The sequence below is a fragment of the Desmodus rotundus genome, chromosome 8 (genome assembly GCF_022682495.2).
Source record: "Desmodus rotundus isolate HL8 chromosome 8, HLdesRot8A.1, whole genome shotgun sequence".
Taxonomy (NCBI): Eukaryota; Metazoa; Chordata; class Mammalia; order Chiroptera; family Phyllostomidae; genus Desmodus; species Desmodus rotundus.
This window is the reverse complement of record NC_071394.1, coordinates 13,230,465-13,250,542: the sequence shown is the minus strand read 5'-3', so window position 1 is coordinate 13,250,542 and position 20,078 is coordinate 13,230,465. Positions and strand designations below refer to the sequence as shown.

The following is a 20,078-nucleotide window of genomic DNA, read 5'->3' as shown; positions in this document are numbered from 1 at the left end:
TACTTCAGGCTGTCAGTTATACATTGAACTTCCTTTCGCGTCTCTAAATTGTTAGGCTGTAGCTATAACTGTAACAATTATGCAGTTGTCGAGCATCACGGAGCCCTGATCTGGCTTGCTCACATTACAGCTGTCTACCCTTTGGGTCATATAGATCTGCGATGCAGCTTGGACTATGAAGTCTTATTTATGCAAGAATGAAGAAGTAGAACTTAGTATTGAGAAAACTACACATAGATCTTTCATATTTAATGATTATTTTGCATTGCTAAATATTTGTAATGTCTCCTTGACTGTGTAAAATGCATTTGACTTAAAAAAGGTTGTGACTATAATAATAAAGGAAAATAAGCATATTAGCATATTTAATTTTTATTTCGTATTATTGTTTCTGATACACTTATTTTTGTGTCTGCTAGTTAAGAATATGTAAGTAAAGGTAATAAGTAAGCAATAAAACTAGTGCATTAGTGCATCATTTGAGTATTGCATATCTCGTGTAACCTGTACAGTACAATGAAAAGTGATTTTGCGTTAGATTTGAGATCTGTTGCAAATACCCTGACTAAATTTCCCCAAAGTTTAAAAAAAAAGATATTTATTGGGATGTACTGACTGTTGTAGCTTGCTTTATAAAATAACTAGCAAAATACTGCTTTCAGAGTTGCAGCTTGTTGTATTCAGTGTTTAATCAAACTGAGAATTTACCTAAATATATTATGGTAGTTTTTTGGAAACAAACACTTAATAAACATCTGTATGCCCAGCCCTGGGAATACAAAGATGAATAAGTTGAGTTTGCTCATAAATCAGTGAGAAGCCGCTGTATGTTTCTGGCATGCGATTCATGATTTCTCTATATTTTATACCTATTAGCGTTAAATCTCTAATCTCTAGGAACAAAAGTTGTGATTTTGCCATCCAAATTATTCCAGTTTTGAAGCCAGAACAATAATCCATCCAATCAAAAGGTTATGAAATTATGACCGAGTATGACAAAATCTTTTGATGATGGAATTCCTGGCCTCTCATTAGTTTGCAGAGATATGAAGAAATTACACCCATGACTTGAACTTGAAGCAAATATGTGAATAACAAGGTTTTTAGAGATTTATATCCTAGTGGAAAAGGGATGCCTGTAGCTTTGAAGAACTTTCTCTAGTTTTGTTGTCTGGTCTTTGGCTTTTTGGGGGGTTGGGGTGGAGGTAGGGCGTTGTTTTTGTTTCCTAGTTTTTATAGTGGTATTGGGAGAGAGCATTGCCAGATACATGTTATACAGGTGAAATGTCAGGTGCTGCCGTTTAAGAATAACCTCAGTGCGCGGTCACTAAACGTATGCCCTGTTTTAAGCAGGTTGGTGCACTTTTTGTACTGCCGTGCACTATCAGTAACATACCTACTCCACCGCCCAACCAACTCAGTTCAAGAAAATGGAAGGAATACATAGCCAAAAAGCCTAAAACAATCAGTGGTAAGTAGGAAATCTTTAAATTGCTTTAATGATACAACATAGATGCAATATTTATCAAATCTGAAATGGAGAGAACATTTCTTTATGAGAAAATAATATTTATTACTACTGATTGAAAAGGATCCACATCATTTTAAGATTTTTTTTATTAACAATCTATTGTAGCATAAAGTATATGCAGCCGTATTCATTCAGAATCATCAGGGATCTAAAGGCCGAACATTGGGTTAATTAGGTAGCTAATTATATCGAACATGGGTTTTATAGACACATTTTAGAAGTAAAATTTGAAAAAATGAAATGCTTTATTTTACAGTATATTAAAAAACAGTTGTGATTACAATTTTTGGAAGAAATTAGTAGAACTTATTTAACAGCTTCATTATATGATAGGCAATGTTTTAAGTACTTTAGAAACATTGATTATCTTGATTTTTATAATGGCCCCATAAACCTACTTTGTACCCATTTAACAGGTGAGGGAATTAAGGCTTAGAGATTTTACCGAGCTATTCATGAGAATCTCGGTTCAAATCCTGGCTCTGCCCGTTAATAGCTCTGTAACTTCCTGAAGGATTTGTACCCAGGCTTGTGCTCTTAACCACTGCGCTGTGTTGCCTGCCCTCTAATAACCCGCTATACTCAGGATAGCCTTGTAAAAATGCAATTCTAATTTCTGTTCCACAGTCAGATTATTTAAATCCAACTCCTAGTATTTCATAAGGTAATTAAAGCTCAACTTGTTAGTAACTTGCCCAGAGTAACATAGCTGAAGTGTGTTCCTTTATACTTTGCTTAAATGTAAGGGGTATTTTAATTAATTTATTTTTCACTGTCGGAGTGAGGGAAACCACATACATACATAGATATTAGTTTGAACTATGTGCTATTGCTATATTTGTATATCAAAAATTTTTAAGTATCAGCAATTTCATATGGTTGACTTAAAATATAAAAACAATGTCCCACTGAAGTATACTTAAGAGTGGCTAAAGAATGATTTTTAAAGTGATTTTTGGTGAAATACAGAGACACTATTACGATACTGGGAAAAATGCAGAAGAACTGTATATATAAATGCAATTAACTAAACCCTATTACAGTTCTGAAGAAAGAGTTCTATATTTAAAACTCGTACTGAAGAGCCAGTTGTATTATAAAAGTGCCTGGCTCACTATATGTTCACAGAGAAGTCTTATGAAATTGTTATTTGTTGATCATCGCCTGACTTTGTATTACAAATGAAAAAGCTAAGCTACAGAGAAATCAAGAAACTTCAATGTCACAGGGTGAAATCAGAATTTTCACCCAAGTCTGAATGCATCTAATTTTACATTTGTGAGTTTATTGTTGTGTTATTTTTTAAAAATTGGGATTCTTTTGAAATGAAAAATTGTAAAGGAATGCTTGAGGGAAAAGTCTTATTATTTTGCTGACAGATGAATCTTCTAATAAAAACATTTTAAAAGTAACTAGACTAAAAAGAACTGATGAAATGTTTTGAATTGATGAAGCATGTACATTCCTCATACTTAAACCATTGTGATAGAAGTGTATCGAAAAGAGCCCTGGCTGGTGTGGCTCAGTGGATTGAGTGCTGACCTGCACCAAAGGGTTGCTGGTTTGATTCCCAGGCTAGGGCACATGCCTGGGTTGCAGGCCAGGTCTTCAGGATGGGGCGTGCAAGAGGCAACCACACATTGATGTTTCTCTCCCTTTCTCCTTCCCTTCCCCTCTCTAAAAAATAAATAAATAAAACCTTTAAAAACGTGTATCAAAAGTAGTAAGCTGAAACTAATAAGGTTAAAATGGCACAGTATAACTGATCTGTAAATAATTTCTATATTGAGAAAAGGTAAAGAACTCTCATAAAGATTTTGAAAGATTTTAGTGGTACAAAGTATCCTCTCAGTCAGCAAATACTTACTGTGTGCCTACTGTATTGAGGGCAGTATTCCAGGTGCTGGGAATTTAGTGGTGAACAGTATCAACCAGCGTTGCCAGACTAACTTTCACTGAACACACACTCAACAACGTGATCATTCTCTTCTAGGATATGAGAAACATACTTCTGGGGAGATTTTACGTATGTTAGGCCATTAAATGAGGCTCAAAATTTAAAGGATGGAAGTAATACATGGTATGTTCTCCAATTATAGTGGAATTAAATTAGAAACCAACAATAGAAAGCTGAGAAATACTTTAAATATTTGGAAATTAAATAGCACACTTCTGAATAACCTGTACTAGGTCAAAGGAGAAATCAGAGGGGAAATTAGAAAGTAGTTTTAACTGAATGATAGTAGGAACAAAACGTAAGTCTGTGGGAAGCAGCTAAAGCAGTACTTAGAGAATTAAATGCTTATCTTATGATGGAAGCAAGACCTAAAATCCATATTCTGAACATCAACCACAAGAAGCTAGAAGACTAAATCCAAGTAAGTACAAGGAAGGAAATTAGGCCAGAAATCAAAGAGTAAAATTTGGAGGACTATCACCGACAAAAGAAGTGCGAGACCTGTGCACTGACAACGACAAAACATCACTGAGAGGAGTTCAAGGAGGTGTGAGCAATGGAGAGAGACACCACGTTCATAAGTCGGAAAACTCAGCTTTATTAGAAGGGTGCTTCTCTCCAAGTTTACCTATAGATTCAATTCAATCTCCAACAAAGTCCCAGGAGGACTTTTCATAGAAATCGACTACACTAAGTTTACCGTATTTTGCCATGTATGATGCACTCCCGTGTGTAATGTGCACCCACGTCTTAGTACTACCCATGTATAATGCACACCCTTGTTTTTCCCACAAAAATTTGCAGAAAGAAGTGTACATTATACATGGCAAAATATGGTGTATGGAATTGGAAAGGACCTCAAATGGCCAAAACCATTTGAAAAGAAAAACAACATTTGAGAACCCATACTAACTGACACAACTCACCATAAAGCCATAGTAGTGCAAACAGTGTGGTACTGGGCCCGCAGTGCACTTGTATCAGGGCCAGAACAGAGACCCAGATGCCAGTGGGGAAAGGGTCCTCTCTTTAACGTGGTGCTGGGGGAGTAGGATGGCCACGTATAAAAAATTAAGTAATTTTATCTTTTTATATAAAAATTAACTCAAAATGGATTATATACCTAAATGTAAACTCTAAAACTACAAAACCTCTGTAAGAAAACATATACACCAAAAGGATGATCTGTAAAAAGAAAAAAAATCTGCAAATTCACCAAAATTAAAAATGTCCATTTTTAAAAAAACACTATTGAGGAAAAGTTTCAAAGACTACTAAGAAAAACTACCTATATATCTAACAACAACATATACAGGGTGGGGAAAAAGTATGTTTACAGTTCATATGGAAAATAGTACATAATTAATTAATAATAATACAAGAATAAACTCTGTTTCATGTACTCACAACTGTAAACCCACTTTTGCCACATCCTGTGTGTGTGTGTGTGTGTGTGTGTGTAATTCTTACAACTCAATAAGTAGACAGCCCAATTAGTAAGTGGGTAAGAAATGTGAATAGACATTTCACTGAAGATGTATGAATAGCTAATAAAGCTCATCAAAGATGCTCGGGGAAAGATTTAGGGAAATGCCAATTAAATCCACAATCCAGTTCTATAATACACTCACTAGAACGGCTGCTATTGAAAACAGTACCTTTCGAATGTTGAAAGTGTGGAGAAACTGCAAACCTCACACTTTGCTGGTGGGGGTGTAAAATGGTGCAGCTACTATAGGAAACAGTTTGGGAGTTAAAGTTACACTTAACACCACAGTCCAGTACCTCCATTCCTAGCAGAAATGGGAACGTAGGTTTACACAAAGCCTGCAGGCAGCTGTTCATAAAAACAATGTCCACAGAGCTAAGAATCAGAGACTGCAGACGTTCGTCAGCTGGTGAACAGATCAACAGCTTGTTTTGTCCGTACGGTGGAATACTCTCAGCAATAAAAAGGCATGAGAAGTTTTGGGTGTACGTACCTAAATATGCTCAGTTTATACAGTTGGGCCTGAAAGACTACTACGTGGTTTCACTTAGGTAAAATTTCTGTAAAAGACAGGAAGACAAAGCAGAGCAGTGGTGGCCTGAGCCCGTAAGTAGGAGAGGAGACTGCAGAGAGGTAATGGAAGTTTTTCAAAACTGGAGTATAGAGGTGGTTGCACAATTTGATTGATTTAATTCACTTAAATTAATCAAATTAAGGTTCTGATATATGTATGTAGATATGTACATGTACATTATAGCTCATTAAACCTTTTTTTCCCCTCTTTGGTAAGAATCACCCGAAGACCCTTAGACCTAAATGCAGGCTTTTCTTCAGTAATTCTTTAGCACCAGCTCACATTAGAATCACCGTGACAGTTATTAAAATTAAAAAAAAAAGGGGAAAGACAAACTGGGTCCTACAGGAAAACAGCTAAATCTGGGGGAGCCAGGGCCTCAACAGTTTGTAATGCCACCTAAGTATTTCAAATGAGCACGCAGGATTTGAGGACCTCTGCCCTAGGAGTGTTCTCTGCAGCCTTAGGCTAGCGAGCCACAGTTACTGAAGAGTCTTTCAGATGCTGTGAGGCAGAGAAAGGGTTAAAAATGTCTACTGTAGGCCTTCAATTAATTCCATGGCTGGAGAATGAAGACAATACTTGCTTAGGGTATCTTGAAAACTTGTTTGTCTCACAGCTGGTAACGAAGGTAAACACTCTCTAAACTCTGCAGCCGTCTTTGTTATTCTGTCCAATCTTAAATGCTTTCTGTGTCTGTGGAACAATAAAGAGATCATTGCTTATGAGAATGAGTGAGGTGTTGAAGCAATATTCTGAATAGCTTCTCTATTCATTGTAGCTTTTAAATTTCATATTTTACTATATTGTAACTAAGAGGAAATGTATACAGTTTAGGATCTTAATGTTATTTGTTTAAAGTAGTCATGGTGGAATGTATAAGTCCTGCCTTTTTTGTAATGTTCACAGTAGGAGGCTTCGTGCACCTACTCAACAATACTACCGCTTCTTTTTAGATTCTTTCTAGAACAGAAGCAGGGAATTTTCTTGGAGAGAGTCAGTGACAGCTAAATTTTGCACTAAGTCGTTCAAAGCTGAGTCTGACAAATATGGTGGGAGATGAAGCTAGGCAATACAGTTTTTGGAAATGCTTTGTGAATGTAAAGTAAGTAGATTGATTTATTTTTATCTTGTTTCTCTTCAGCTGACCCTAAGGGCCATTTCAAAGGCTGGGTCTAGAATTGCTTGAACAATGATATAATTGGAAAGTATGTAGCCTCCTAAAATGCTTACTCTGAGGATTCTATTTATTTTATTGTTTACTATATACCATGATTATCAAAGGAATTGGGAATATGATTTTGTCATTTTCTAAGGAATATATATATATGTATATGTGTGTATATGTATATATACACATATATATATTCACTTAACCAGAATATCCTGTTTCCTGAATTATCTTGAGGTATTTTTCATTATATCATTTGAAATCCCTTTTATATTAATATGATTTTGTTTTTTTATTGTTGAACTGTTACAAGAAAGGGGGTTGATACAGGGTTTTAAGAAATGCTGAGAAGCTTAGTGATAAAAACTATTTATTATACTAGAATTTTGTTTGTTTTCATTATAGTTTATATGTTATTTCTAAAGTTTGATACAATTAAAGGAAACTTGTAATTTCTTCTTCTCCCATTTTACTCATACTTATAGTAGATCCAAAGTGGATGTTTGGTTTTGGTGGAGAGGGGGCATGCAAGCCAGTCAATCTCTTATAAGTTGATAGTATAAAAATAATGGATGAAAATAGAAAGGAATTTTGTATTGTAATCATTTCCCCTTATTTCTTTAGGAAGAGCTATGAGAATTGAATAATTATGCTAATTACAAATCTGTTTCTGTGTTTACATAAAAATTATTTAATAAGTCTTCAGTTAACACCTGCTATATCTGGTTAACACCTGCTATATCTGGAACACTTTTTAAATGACTGCATAGTTTTTATAGTTAGGGAGTTCTGTAAAATATTTTTCTTTTAAGGAAAATAAGGCTTCAATGATTAAAATTTTAATATAGATAATAGGATTTAAATAAATATGAGAAGCATGTCGTGGATTGAAGAGATATATAACTTCAGTTGGCAAAGTGCTAAATTGGTAAGTGGATTAAGGTCACTGTAACTCTTGGCAAACATTAGTTTCAAATACAACTGGTAGCAAGTTTTTCCTTTGTAATAAACCATTTTCTAAATTCCTTTTCTAAGATTGGCGCCAGTGTTCATGAATAGGATTACTATCTCTATTACAAGCTAGTTGCAAAAACTTTTTGTTGGGGGATAGCCTTTATCCCACAATATACTGTATTTTTCAGACTATAAGACGCACCTAGGTTTTAGAGGAGGAAAATAGGAAAAAAAACCCCGCTCCACTGCCGCCCCTGCCCCCCACAGCCAGATATGCTACATTTGGACTATAAGATGCACCCCTCCTTTTCCCTCCCAAATGGGGGGGCGGGAGTGCGTCTTATAGTCCGGAAAATATGGTACTCATGAGTGAAGTAAACTCTTGTAATAAACTAACAGTAGACTTTTTTCTTAGTGTATATAAGAATTTTGAAGTCATTGTTCCATTGTCTTCCAGTTTTGGTGCTGTTTAGAATTCTAGTGCCATTCTCACTTTTTTTTTTTTTAAATTAGAAACATGCATTTTCTCTGGCATTTTATAAAATCAACTTCTTAGTCCTACTCTTCTGAATTTTCATGATGATACACCTTGGTAGGTCTATTTTTATTCTTATATTGGGCACTCAGCGTACCTGGAAGCTCGTCTTTTTGTTGGGACAATGTTGTTATAATTCTTTTATTGGTAATTTCCTTTCCTCCATTTTCTAATGTTCTCTCTTGTGTTAGTCCTGTTTTATGTTATTTCTCCTGCTTTGTGTCTCTCTCTCCACTTCTCTCCTATTTTACTTTTTTTTTTTTTTTTGGTCTTTTTACTCTACTTTCTGATATATTTGCTGAACTTTATCTTCTAACATTAATTGAAATCTATATTTCTGCTTTCTAAATTTTAATTTCCACGAGCTCTTTCAAAGTTAATATCCTTTTCTTGTAATTTTCTGTTCTTATTTAGTAGATGCAGTATAATCTCTGAGGATTTTAGTGATCTGATTTGTTTTTGTCTTTGTGATTTAAAAAAAAATTTAATATTCTCTGTTTCTCTACAAGTCACTTTTTTTTCTGTTTTTTTGGCATCTAGCTTTCATAGTAGAGACTTCCCTTAACATCCCGTAATGGTTGGCTGTCTGCTCATATTTAAGAGAGAGTACCAGAAAGCTGATTGGATAATTTGGGTGCATGGGTGGAGCTTGTTGACTGGGATCTTCATTTTAGGGTGATCTCGCTGCAACATTACATTAGGTGATCCCCAATATTAGGATGCTTTAGTCTGTCCTCTAGGACTGACCACATTTCCAAAAGAAGACTCAGTTCTGCTGTCTGGCTTCCAAAATTCTGGAAGTTATGTAGGTGAAGAAAAGGGCTTAGTTTTCAGTACAGAAGCATTCACTTAATCCACTGATAATCAGCTCCGACCCTGAGCTCTCTCTGTTTATATTCCCAGCCCAGACACATCTAGTATTACTTTCTCCAGAGAACGAACCTCTAGTCCTCTGGGCTGGGGAAAGGACAGTCATTTACCTGAATAGAATAAGGAGGCATGTGGAAGCCACACTGCTTCTCAAACAGACCTTCAACTTGACTTTTTATTTCACCTTCATTTTGATTCCAATGCCATCTGGGGCCACTATCCTAGAGTCTCTTGTTGGGTTGTAGTATAAATTGTTTTGCTTCTAAGCTTTCGCCTCTGTTTTTCTCAGCTTCTCTAGCATTTGAGAGACTAAGGCCTGTTACCAATTGTTTATCTGCTTTCCTGCTTTCAAAATTTAGTTGCTGTTCTCTTCTCTCAGATATTAGTCCTTGTAGATTTATGCTATTTTAAAATTCTCTTTATTCTCATTTCATGGAGTTTCAGGAGAGAGTGAAAATAAATGCTGATGTCCAATTCACCATCTTCAACAAAAAGGACTCTGCTTCTATTTTTACTCTCAAAGGCTTCACAGTTTTTCTTCGACCTTCACGATAACCCTCACTTGATTTGTTTTTAAAATATACTAGAAGCTGTCGTAACTGACCTTCACGTAACTGGTATGCCAGATTAATGAATGCTGTCCATTCCCTCTGTAAAAATACATTAGGGGTGCCCACTGCAGAGAGCAGAAAGCTACTCTTAAGTACATCTGTGCACTTCTGTTCCTACCAGTCGAGTTGTGCGTGTCTGTAGGGGTCAGTTTACTCCCCTTTAAAGAAATGGAAGCTGGCAATCGTGGTTGATACATTATGGGTGTGGGCATGAAGTATCATGGAACTGTAGTGAGCTACCTCAGCAGTTAGTAAGTGAAGTAAAAATGTTTATGCTTTGTAACTTTTTTGTTGCAGTTCCATGATTTTCTTTTTTTCCTTTTACTCTCTTGATTTTAATAGCTTTTTCAGTTAAACGAACAACTGGCTAGCCCCAAATGTATTGGGTAACAGGTTGTTTTAAAACAACACAGAGATGTCATTACATTCTGTGGGTCACTGTATGATTCTGCCACATTGCTGCTGAATTTTCACATACTTAACAAGATCATTGTTTTTGTTTAGTTCCAGATGTTGAAGTGAAAGGAGAGTATTCTAGCTATTATCTCTTGTTACAAGGTAGTGACAGTAGAAAATGCAAAGCCTCGCTGGTGCACTCAGCAAACCAGATCAATGGCGCATTTGCACTCAGTCTAATTCATGGAAAGATGAAGGCGAGGACAGAAGAAACCCAAATGAGTAAGTGTTAACTTTAGTGGAAACCATTTTTTACATTCGTTTGTATGTGTAATTAGCTTACATGGTTTTTAATGAACTTTTTTCCCCCAAACTCCATTTCACTTTCAGTAAATTTATTTTAAACATGTTATAATGTATTTGAACAATTTAGAGTATAGAGAATTAATCCCTTTTACATTATACCCAGTAAAATTTTCTAGATCAGCCCTCGAATCCAGATAGGAAATTTTTAGTATATATTCCACTTTATCACATGTTATTTTTCTATAACTTCTCATTTTCATTTACTTTCTCTCAAGCATCTTGTTCTGTTTTACATCATCTTTTCACACTGTATGTTTTGGCTGTCTATTACTATGTAATAGTAATATGAAAAACCACCCCGAATGTAGCTCAAAAATAACTATTCTTATGTTACGTAGTCCTGCCGACTGGGCTCAGCTGGCCGTCTCTGTGTTGAAGCCCCACGTAAGACTGCAGTCCCACGCAGCTGGGGCCCCAGTCATTTGAAGACTTAGTGCTGGGTGAGTGGTGTGCTGGACTGCTGGCTTCTCCACCCACATTTGGCACCTGGGGTAGGATGGCTGCAGCAGATGAGAGTTGGCTTTCTCTTCATGTGTCCTTTCCTCTTGGCCCACTTGGGCTCTCTCACATCAGTCACAGGGTAGTCTCATTTCGTATGTGGTCACTGGCTTACAGCAGTTGTTGGGAGAAGCCTCCAGGCCCTCCGTGACCTAGCCTAGAGGTCGTTCACTGTCACTTTTTCCACATCGACTGGTTTCGCAGGACCAGCCAGGATTCCTTGTGGGAGGACTACACAGTGGAGAATGGCAGCATGTGGTTCACTGGGGGCCATTTTCAAAGACTAGCCACCCAACTCATTTTTAATTTAATTACTCTTACTGGGGTGACATTGGTTAATCACACTGTGTAAGTCTCAGTGTAGCACTTCATCACACGGCACCTGTGTACTCACTCCCTCGTGTGCACACCACCTGAAGTCCGGCCCCTTCCATCACCATATACTTGACCCTCTTTCCTCTGTTCATTCTCCTGCACCCGTTCTGTGTAAGAGAGTCAGTAGCTCATCCCGTAGAAGACGACGTGATGGAGGGAATTCTATTCGGCTACCTGAATTCCCTCAGTTTAAGAAGCAGGTTGGAGTTTAAAATGCACATTTAGTATGTTTATATTTTTCAGCTTAATTATTTATTTTGAAATATGAGAGATCAAGAGAGATAAGTAATTGACTTTTACTTTTTAAATTATATAATAACACATTAGCTGGGAACTGAATGTTAATTGTTGTCACGGAACATCTTTAATCCTGATTTTTCCCTGTGTCTCAGGCTTTCCTTTTGACTTCACGTCACTTCCACATTTTTCTGGGGAGCAACTTATACAGAGAGAGAAGCAGTTAGCTAATGTTCAAGCTTTGGCTTTGAAAGAGTGTCTGAGTAAGTACCAGTTTGTACATTTTATTTTACCGTAAGAATGTTGACTGTTCAGATACCATGCACCATTATTTCCATGCCTTTTCTTGTATACTCTGTCCCTCTGGTGTGACACTCGTTTGTAGAACTGTTCTTTTTCTTGGAGAGGTGACGTAGAATAGGAAATGCCTGCAACTGTTTTTTCACTGTTCCTATTTATTTGTACATCATGTTAACATTCGTGGAAATACTTCTCCAGGAAAATTTTGTATTTCACCATTTTTAACTATATGCTGGAAAACATACCTAAATTTTACTCTGGTTAATGTAAATCTCTTTATAAAATGTCTCTTTATATATTTTTAACTGTCGTAATAGGGTGGAGACTACAAATAGGAGAGAATGCAAGTTCAGAGCAATTAATATGTTAACTTGAGCACTGATTCTCAGACTTTAATTATGAGCACCAATAATAACTAAGTACATATCACATAATGGGTGATGGCAGCATTATGGATTTTTCCTTAATCAGGAAATTAACACCTTTTCAATGGTCAGTGTTTAAGGTGTTTTTTACTCCATTATTAAATATTAACTTGGTTATCAGTCTTTATTTCTTTCTAATCCTCGCCCAAGGATATGTTTATGGGTCTGAGAGAAGAAGGGGGGGGAGGGAGGGAGGGAGGGAGAGAGAGAGAGAGAGAGAGAGAGAGGGAGAGGGAGATACAGGCCATTGTGAGAGGAAAACATTGGTCGATTGCCCCCCATACTCACCCTGACCAGGGATCGAACCCACAGCCTAGGTGTGCCCTGACCCGGGATTGAGCCTGCAGCCATTTGGTATCTGGGACGATGCTCCAACCAGCTGAGCCACCTGGGCAGGGCCGTGTTGTCTTTTTTGATACTTATATTTTTCTCTCCAGATCTGGATGATTTATCCACTGTTAATAATATATCAGTAAATTCCTATAATTTAAATATTTTTCATTCATGTTTTTCCAACATGAATGTGATTAAGGATAAATATAAGTAAAATTTATAATTTTATAATATATATTTACCCATTTTTTTGGTAATTTCTAACTTTTTGTATTTGGAAATATTAAAATCTTATTGCACTGATTTTTAAAGAAAAGGTTTAAGAATGATGACAATTGTTAAATAGAAGACTGTTCAGTATGATGCAAAAGAAATACCAAAACAGCGGTACTATCATTTTGCTCCAGTTTTGTGGTCACTACTTTGAGCTTTCCACGTCTTTTTAGTGTTTACAGAACCCAGTGCAAACCCGATTGGTACTCAATCTGCTGATCCTTTAGATATTCTTCTACTCTGATTTTTCTTTTTTTCACAAGAAAAGTGCTTTACTGTAGAATCTAGGCAAGGACTGATATGTTTAGCGCAGAGCCTGCCATGTAAGACATTGCCGATAACTAAGAGCTGCCACTAAATTATGGCTTGATTTAAAACAATATTTAAAAAAAATTATTTTGTTGCTCAATTATAATTCTTGGTTATTGCCAGCTTTTTTACAAATAGTATTCCTTTGTTAATTTATTTTTTTTACTTTAGCCCGTTACATTTCTCCTAAGTCTGCCCGCCACTTGTGTGCGATCTCGTTTGTGTAGAGAGTATTTTTCACTTCGGTAAATTATCCTGCTCGTAACCCTGTAAACTTCATCTACCTTCTTTCTCTCTATTGCTGAGTCATCAGAAGCAACAGGACGTCTTCCCCTGCTCTGCAGGGTGCCCAATACTCTCACATAATTGACAGATTTAATAAGCGTATCAGGCTCATGACTTAAGTACATTTTTAGAGTTAATGAACATGTAGGGCTAATTTCCAAAGCACGTGACTTATTGTACATCTTTCAGGTGGAAGGAAATCATGGATAACTTGTGCTTTAGAATAGCTCCCAGCAGCGTTTTATTTTCTCACTAGGAAGATGTAATAAAAGCAGCATGTATTAATTACCACTCTTACTGGGCCGTTACTAGTGTTCTCTACTGCAGAAACTGTGTGTTACGTTTCTGGGGTCAGAACTGGGATGACCCTCCCAATACCCACCTTGGTGAGGTGGGATTTCAGAGGCATTTCTCATAAAAACCACAAGTCAGCCTGCTCCCTGTGTTATTGATGTGCTGACCTCACCTGGTGTGATGGATGTGCTTCCATCCTCTGCGCCTAAGGGCACGCACGGTGCTGTGCAGGCAGGACACACTAAATGTTCGTTGAATTGAACTCTATGAATTTGTGCTTTATTTATTACAGAGGAAAACACTGACAGTCCAGAGGTGTTTTTACAACAAGGTGTTTTTATAAAAGTAACACATGAGTCTAGTTTAGACATTGAAGTGGAACTGGAAAACTTCATGGGGAAAATGGCAGTGCCCTCCTCCCCTCTCCACCTTTCAGTCTTCGAGCACAGGCATCAGCTCTTCCAGTGGGCTTTTCTGACATTTCCTCCAGTTTTCTAAATAATAGGTGTGGACTGCAATTTCCTGATTTACCAATTGCAGGCATTATCTTAACGCCTAAGATAAAGACTTAGCCTTCCCACATCCGCTTCACCTTCTCTTCCCACCCTTCACAGTGAAGTCAGGGATTTCAGTTAAATCAATGATTAGTTCTAACAGTGCTATGAATATACACAAGTTACTGCTGAGTCATGTCATATATGATGCTGATCAGTGATCAACTCTTCTTTCTCTCACAGTCTTTGTTTTGCTGTTGGTTGATGATCACTTTATTTTTAATTTGCCTGTTCTTCTGTACAGGCAAAATATTGTTATGCTTTCCAGAGGCTCCAAAATTTCTGCCACCCACCTATCATCGAATTCATCGTACGTTCAAACACAGCAGTTCCACTCTATTTCTCTAATTTCTCTCTGGAGTATTTGGTGTTTCGCTCTGTTGTAGTACAACAGGATGCTGTTTAGACTTTCCGACATCCCGCACACTCTCCCTTCTCTTCTACAGTCTGCTTTTCTTTAGACTTGTCACCCTCCTTTTCCCTGGATTACTCACGTGTTTGGTCAGAACATATCTTCCAATGATTTCTTAAGTAAAATTTTATGGGGTATAAATTTCTCAAGTTCTTCCATGTCTGAAAATATCTTTACTTGATTATTGATAATTCACATAGGGTTCCAGTTTGAAAATCCCTTACACTCAGAATTTTGCAGACATCCTCCATCGTCATCTGCGTTGCTGTGTGGAGAAATTTAATACAGTTCTTATCCTTTGCAGTGATGTATTCTGGTTTACTTGTTTTTACCCGGGTCTGGAACCTGTACTTCGGGAAGCTTTGTCTCTAAAGGCTTTACTCTGCGTCACAGTGTGTGTATTCCCCTTCTCCAGTCTTGAGCTCTATACTCGATGAGCCCTTTTAATAGAATATTCACATTCTTAAGTCTGAAAAAAACTTATGTGGTTAATAATTTCCTTTCTCCCATTTCCTCTTTTCCTTCTTTCTAGAACACTTATATATTGGTGTGCTGGACAGGATGCTTACGTTTCCTTTCCTTTTATACATCATCTTCTTGTTTTAGTTTCTGGGGGTATCTTGCATTGTAAGCCCTATTATGGAATTTAAAAATCTGAGCTTTTATGTGCTTAATTTTAAAAAGTCTTTTCTTGTCTATTGATTTTTCTTTTATCAGAGCATCCTGTACTTGTGTCATGGGTGTGGTATTTTCCCTTATTTCTGTGAGAATATTAATTTCAGAAAACCTATTTTTCCTGCAGTGTTTTTATTTCTGCTGGGCTCCTCTTTTTCATTACTTTAGTATCTCTTTTTCATCCTGGACTTTTTTTATTTAGTTGAGTGAGGGGGACAGTGAATAACACCTATTTTCCCTTCCAAAGTTGGAAACAATTAAGATATAAACTTAAAGACATATGCACACAGATGGTGATACGTTACAGATAAAAGCTGGACTGAAGGACATGACTTAGTAGGTCTAGGGCTGGGTGGGTTTTCCGATACACACACCTAGAACTGAATGTATGCCCTGAAGGACTGCCAGGGCTGGGCCACCCTGTAGGGTCAGGGCCCTCACCCCCTTGCAGAGAGCGTGCGTTCTGAGGACTTGCTGGCCCAGATGAAGTTTGGAGTGGACGGGTCTGGTCAGAGCATGCCAGGTTTCTTCTCCAGCCTAGCTCAGTGGCTGTGGGGAGGGAGAAGGGGGGAGGGGAAGGGCGCTGCAAGTGTTCCTTCCTCAGTCCTCAAGGGTGGCAGGATCCTGGCCATGCGCAGGCCCTCTCCCTTCATCAACAACTTCATTTAAATGTCTGGTGATTTCCCCCCCGACTCTTCCTGTTTTAAATGGGAAGTTCTGTGTTCTGTGTGCCTCGCTCTAACATGTTGTAGGATCTGGCAAGCTGCGTTGTAGAGTGATGGAGTAACAATTCAAAATTTTGTTTGTGAGGTTCTATCCCTACTCACTTCAATATCTGTATCCATGTCTTTTCTCTGGGAGCATTCAGTTTTCAAAAGGAGAATTCTTTCATCTCTCCAGTGGGCATTTGTAGCTGCTAGCTTTCTGACCGCTGGGCTGGGGTTTGACTGTCTGTGTAACTCTTAATTAACCTTAGTTTTAACCCCAGCATCAATACTACCCTTAATGCACCTGATATTTCATAGTCTGAAGCACTCTGTTCAGTTTCTACCCCCCAAAAATAGAGCAAAGTTACCTGGCTCTGAGGGCTGGAGGGTGGGTGGGTGAGGACATTTAGTTCTCGCTGGTCCCTCCCTAAGCCTCCATGGGTCCAGTCCTGTCTTAGCCCCGGACCTTGCCAGTGTCTCCCTTATACCCCGGAGGTGGTGCCTCTGCTTTGAAGGCTCCACCACCATCTCATCTTCCAAGGTATGTTGAAAACTCATTTGTCATCATTTCTTCTTTGGTTGTCTTTGTGTGTTCCTTTACTGTGATGTTAGGTTTTAGAAAAGAGAAGAAATAAGTGGCAGTGACCAAGATACCACATTTAACTTGTTTCAATAAAGTCTTACGGATTTTATTTTTACAAAAACACCGGCATGACGTTTTGCAAGGTACTTTTGAAAACTGGTGAACGTGCTTTACCGTTTATCACCTTCCAGTGCGAACAAATTGCTCTTTCTGTTTCTCTCGAGTGGCTCGAAACTCTGCCATTATCTACAAAGGGGGTTGGAACCTACACACAGGCCCACACGGGAATGTTGTTTTGCTGGGTAAACTGCACTTTTTTTAGTTTCGAGAGTATTTCCCATAGAATGAGGAGTAGATGTGGTTTAGAGAGAATGTAAAATAATAGTGATGTGGGTAACCCTGTGGGTCCCTGTCTTGCAGAAAGGAGAAAGTTGGCAGAGCAGCCGGAAGTGGTGTCTGTCGATGAGTTCAGGCGTCTGTTAACGCTCACAAGGGAACACTTTCTAGATCATTTTGATGCTGCTGTTCCTAAAACGATTTTAAGAAAAACAGACAAAATTAATACCTCCAGTCCATTAAATGGTAAGGTTTTTGTTACTTTAAATATTAGTTCTTCTTTTGTGTATGGCATTTATGACAGTTGCTGTTTATTATTAAAACCAATATAATATTGACCGAAATAAAATGAATCTTATAAATTTAAATAGTGACATATATTTGTATATACAAGTACAGCAGATCCTCAAGTAACGTCATTTCATTCAACGTTGTTTCATTACTATGGTGCTGAAATGCCATAGAAACTTAACTCTTGCTCATATCAATTAAGTTGGTTTCATTATGTCATTTTACTTAAAGTTGTAGCACTTATCGATGGTGTTAAGACTTGTTGGATATATATACACATGTGTGTGTGTATATATATATGATGAGCTGTATTTCTAATCATTTAAACATTAAACATTTTCTAGTTACTTCTTTTAAAAAGCATGTTCAGTGTAAGCATTGTTTTTGAGCGGAAGGAGAAGCTTTTGGGGTGATCCATACTACTCTCTCTAAGCCGCTAGACTGGGTGGTTTCTGTTAAGCTGTGTTTTCATAAGGTGAGAAAAGTAGAGCCTACACAGGAAATGTAGTATAGTTCAAACTGCATATAACAGATGCTCCACATTTGCCATTCACTGTAGCGGGAACAGCCACCCAACTTAACTGAGGGAGGTGGAGATCATTTCTGTACTAACTTGCACTTCTTTCTATTTTCCTGATTTCCATTGTGATGAATTTGAATAGGATGAAGCTGTTCAAGATGTAAAAGCATTTGAAGGTTGCCCAGCATTTTAAATGTACAGGATAGTTTTCGTTTTTATTCTGTGAGAATCATTTTTATTCCTTAGATTAGTAAGAGATTGACTGAAGAATCAAGTTAACGGTAATGTTTGTTGGGCACCTTTTGTTTCTTTGACACCATGAAGGTACACAAAGAAGTAAAATTTAGGGTTCTTGGCTTTCTACGGGCATCCGATCTATTTGGAAAGCAAAATATAAACATAGCTTCTAAAGCCACATTTAAGAGCCCAGGCTCTGGAGCTAGACTGCCGGGTTCAAACCTCCGTTTTGTCACTTGTTTGCTGAATGACAACAGAGGCCCCATGCCTCTTTTTCCTCTTGTTTAAAATGGGGACAATAATATTACTCACTCACTAGACTCATTGTAAGGATTAAATGAGTTGATACATATACATCACTTAGAGCATAATAAATGCCAAAAAGTTAGTAAGGTGTTATGGATATTGTCACTATCAGTTCATTGTTGTTTCAGATCATTACCAAAGTTAAATAGCTGTTTGGAGTAATCTGAATGATGTTAGAGGCAGTGGAGCATTACATGTGTAACTGAGGGATATGGCCAGTAAGTGAGAGCACAGCTTCTTGGTTACAGTGTGGGATCTGGTGCAAAAGTAACAAGTTTGAATCCTGGCTCTGCAGCTTGCTTGCTATGTGGCCTTGGGCAAGTTTTCTAACCACTTTGAGCCTCAGTATTTTTATCTTTAAATTAGGGATGACATAGGTTGTTGTGAGGATTAAATGAATTATTTATAAATTGCTTAGCAAGTTGCCTTGTGTGAAGTAAATGCTGTGTATTTGTCGGTTAAGTAAATAAATATGAATTTCGAAGAGAATACTCTAACTAGGATAGAGTAGTTACTGAACTGTTGGTTCGGAATCAAGGGGCTTGATGTATGTCTTGAGTGATGCGCTTGTATTACGAGGAGATAGTGAGTAAATAAAGCTTCATAGTGATTTTTTTTTTCACTTCAAAAAACTTTGCTCTGGCATGTTGCACAGTTCAGGCCATCAGAGATAGCCTTACTAAATGCCCGAGGCGAGTATCGTGCGATGAATCCAACATGGCTTTGTACCCACCCCCGCAAACGCCCCCCCCCCACCCACAGGGATGTGTGCACGTACCTACATGTACACATTTTTATATGGCAGAAGTCAGTATGTGATACTTTTCAGTGCTTATATGTGTTTCTCTCTTTAGACACCAGTCCCATGGAACCTACTTCTTCAGGTCTAATGGAAACCAATCCTCTGGAATGGCCAGAAAGGCATGCTCTTCAAAATTTGGAAACATTTGAAAAAGCTAAACAAAAAATAAGGTAATATTTAAACAGCTCAGTATTTTTAAGTGAACTTCCTTACTTTGTGTTTTTGAGATATTAGTTGTTTATAATGTTATTATAAAAGAAGTATATGCTTTAGATAGAGAGATGGATGGGTAGATGGACGGATAGGTAGGTAGATAGAATTATAGAGTAGTACATCAAGAAAATATTCTTCCCTTGCCTTCTACTGGTGGTTTCCGGGTGTACATAATTACAGTGAACGTTTTTGTGAAGGGCTTTTCAGACCCTCTTCCATTGCCATCTTCCAAAGTACTGCAAGCCACATTTTACGTATAACTTTCTGTTGATAACATTTATGGCTGGCTGTAACATTTTGTGCATATATATCAACAGATATTTATTGAGTACCAACTAATTGTGCACAGTGAATGAAGGAATCAGAGGGACTAGGGTAGAATAATTTTGTTTGTTGAGGAAAGGGAGGTGGTGGAAATGTAGATGAGGTTGGATGGTCGGGGGCAGTTCTTCAGGGCAGATACATTTGAGCTGAGACCTGAACGAAGCGCATTATAGATCATACAGATTTGGGATTTTATTGTCAGTGCATTGGCAAGCTTTTGTGTACCACAGTCTGATGCAACCTGATTTTGCAAAATTGCTTTTGCTCTTTTGTAGCAAATAGAATGCAGGAGGAAGTATTAGGATGGCATTACTTGGCATTTAGATGGTATTTCG

At 37.6% G+C, this 20,078-nt stretch overlaps 1 protein-coding gene across 3 annotated transcripts in view; it reads left to right on the top strand.

Moving 5' to 3' along the window:
* The window catches only part of MTBP (MDM2 binding protein), a 55,671-nt gene that overhangs the window by 14,453 nt on the left and 21,140 nt on the right, over positions 1–20,078 (top strand). For all 3 annotated transcript variants that reach the window (XM_045181424.2, XM_024572201.3, XM_045181423.2), the window contains exons 11-15: positions 1,354–1,471; positions 10,197–10,370; positions 11,720–11,827; positions 17,135–17,296; positions 19,259–19,376. In XM_045181424.2, coding sequence (XP_045037359.2) covers positions 1,354–1,471; positions 10,197–10,370; positions 11,720–11,827; positions 17,135–17,296; positions 19,259–19,376 — 680 coding nt within the window. The remainder of the gene's footprint in view (positions 1–1,353; positions 1,472–10,196; positions 10,371–11,719; positions 11,828–17,134; positions 17,297–19,258; positions 19,377–20,078) is intronic.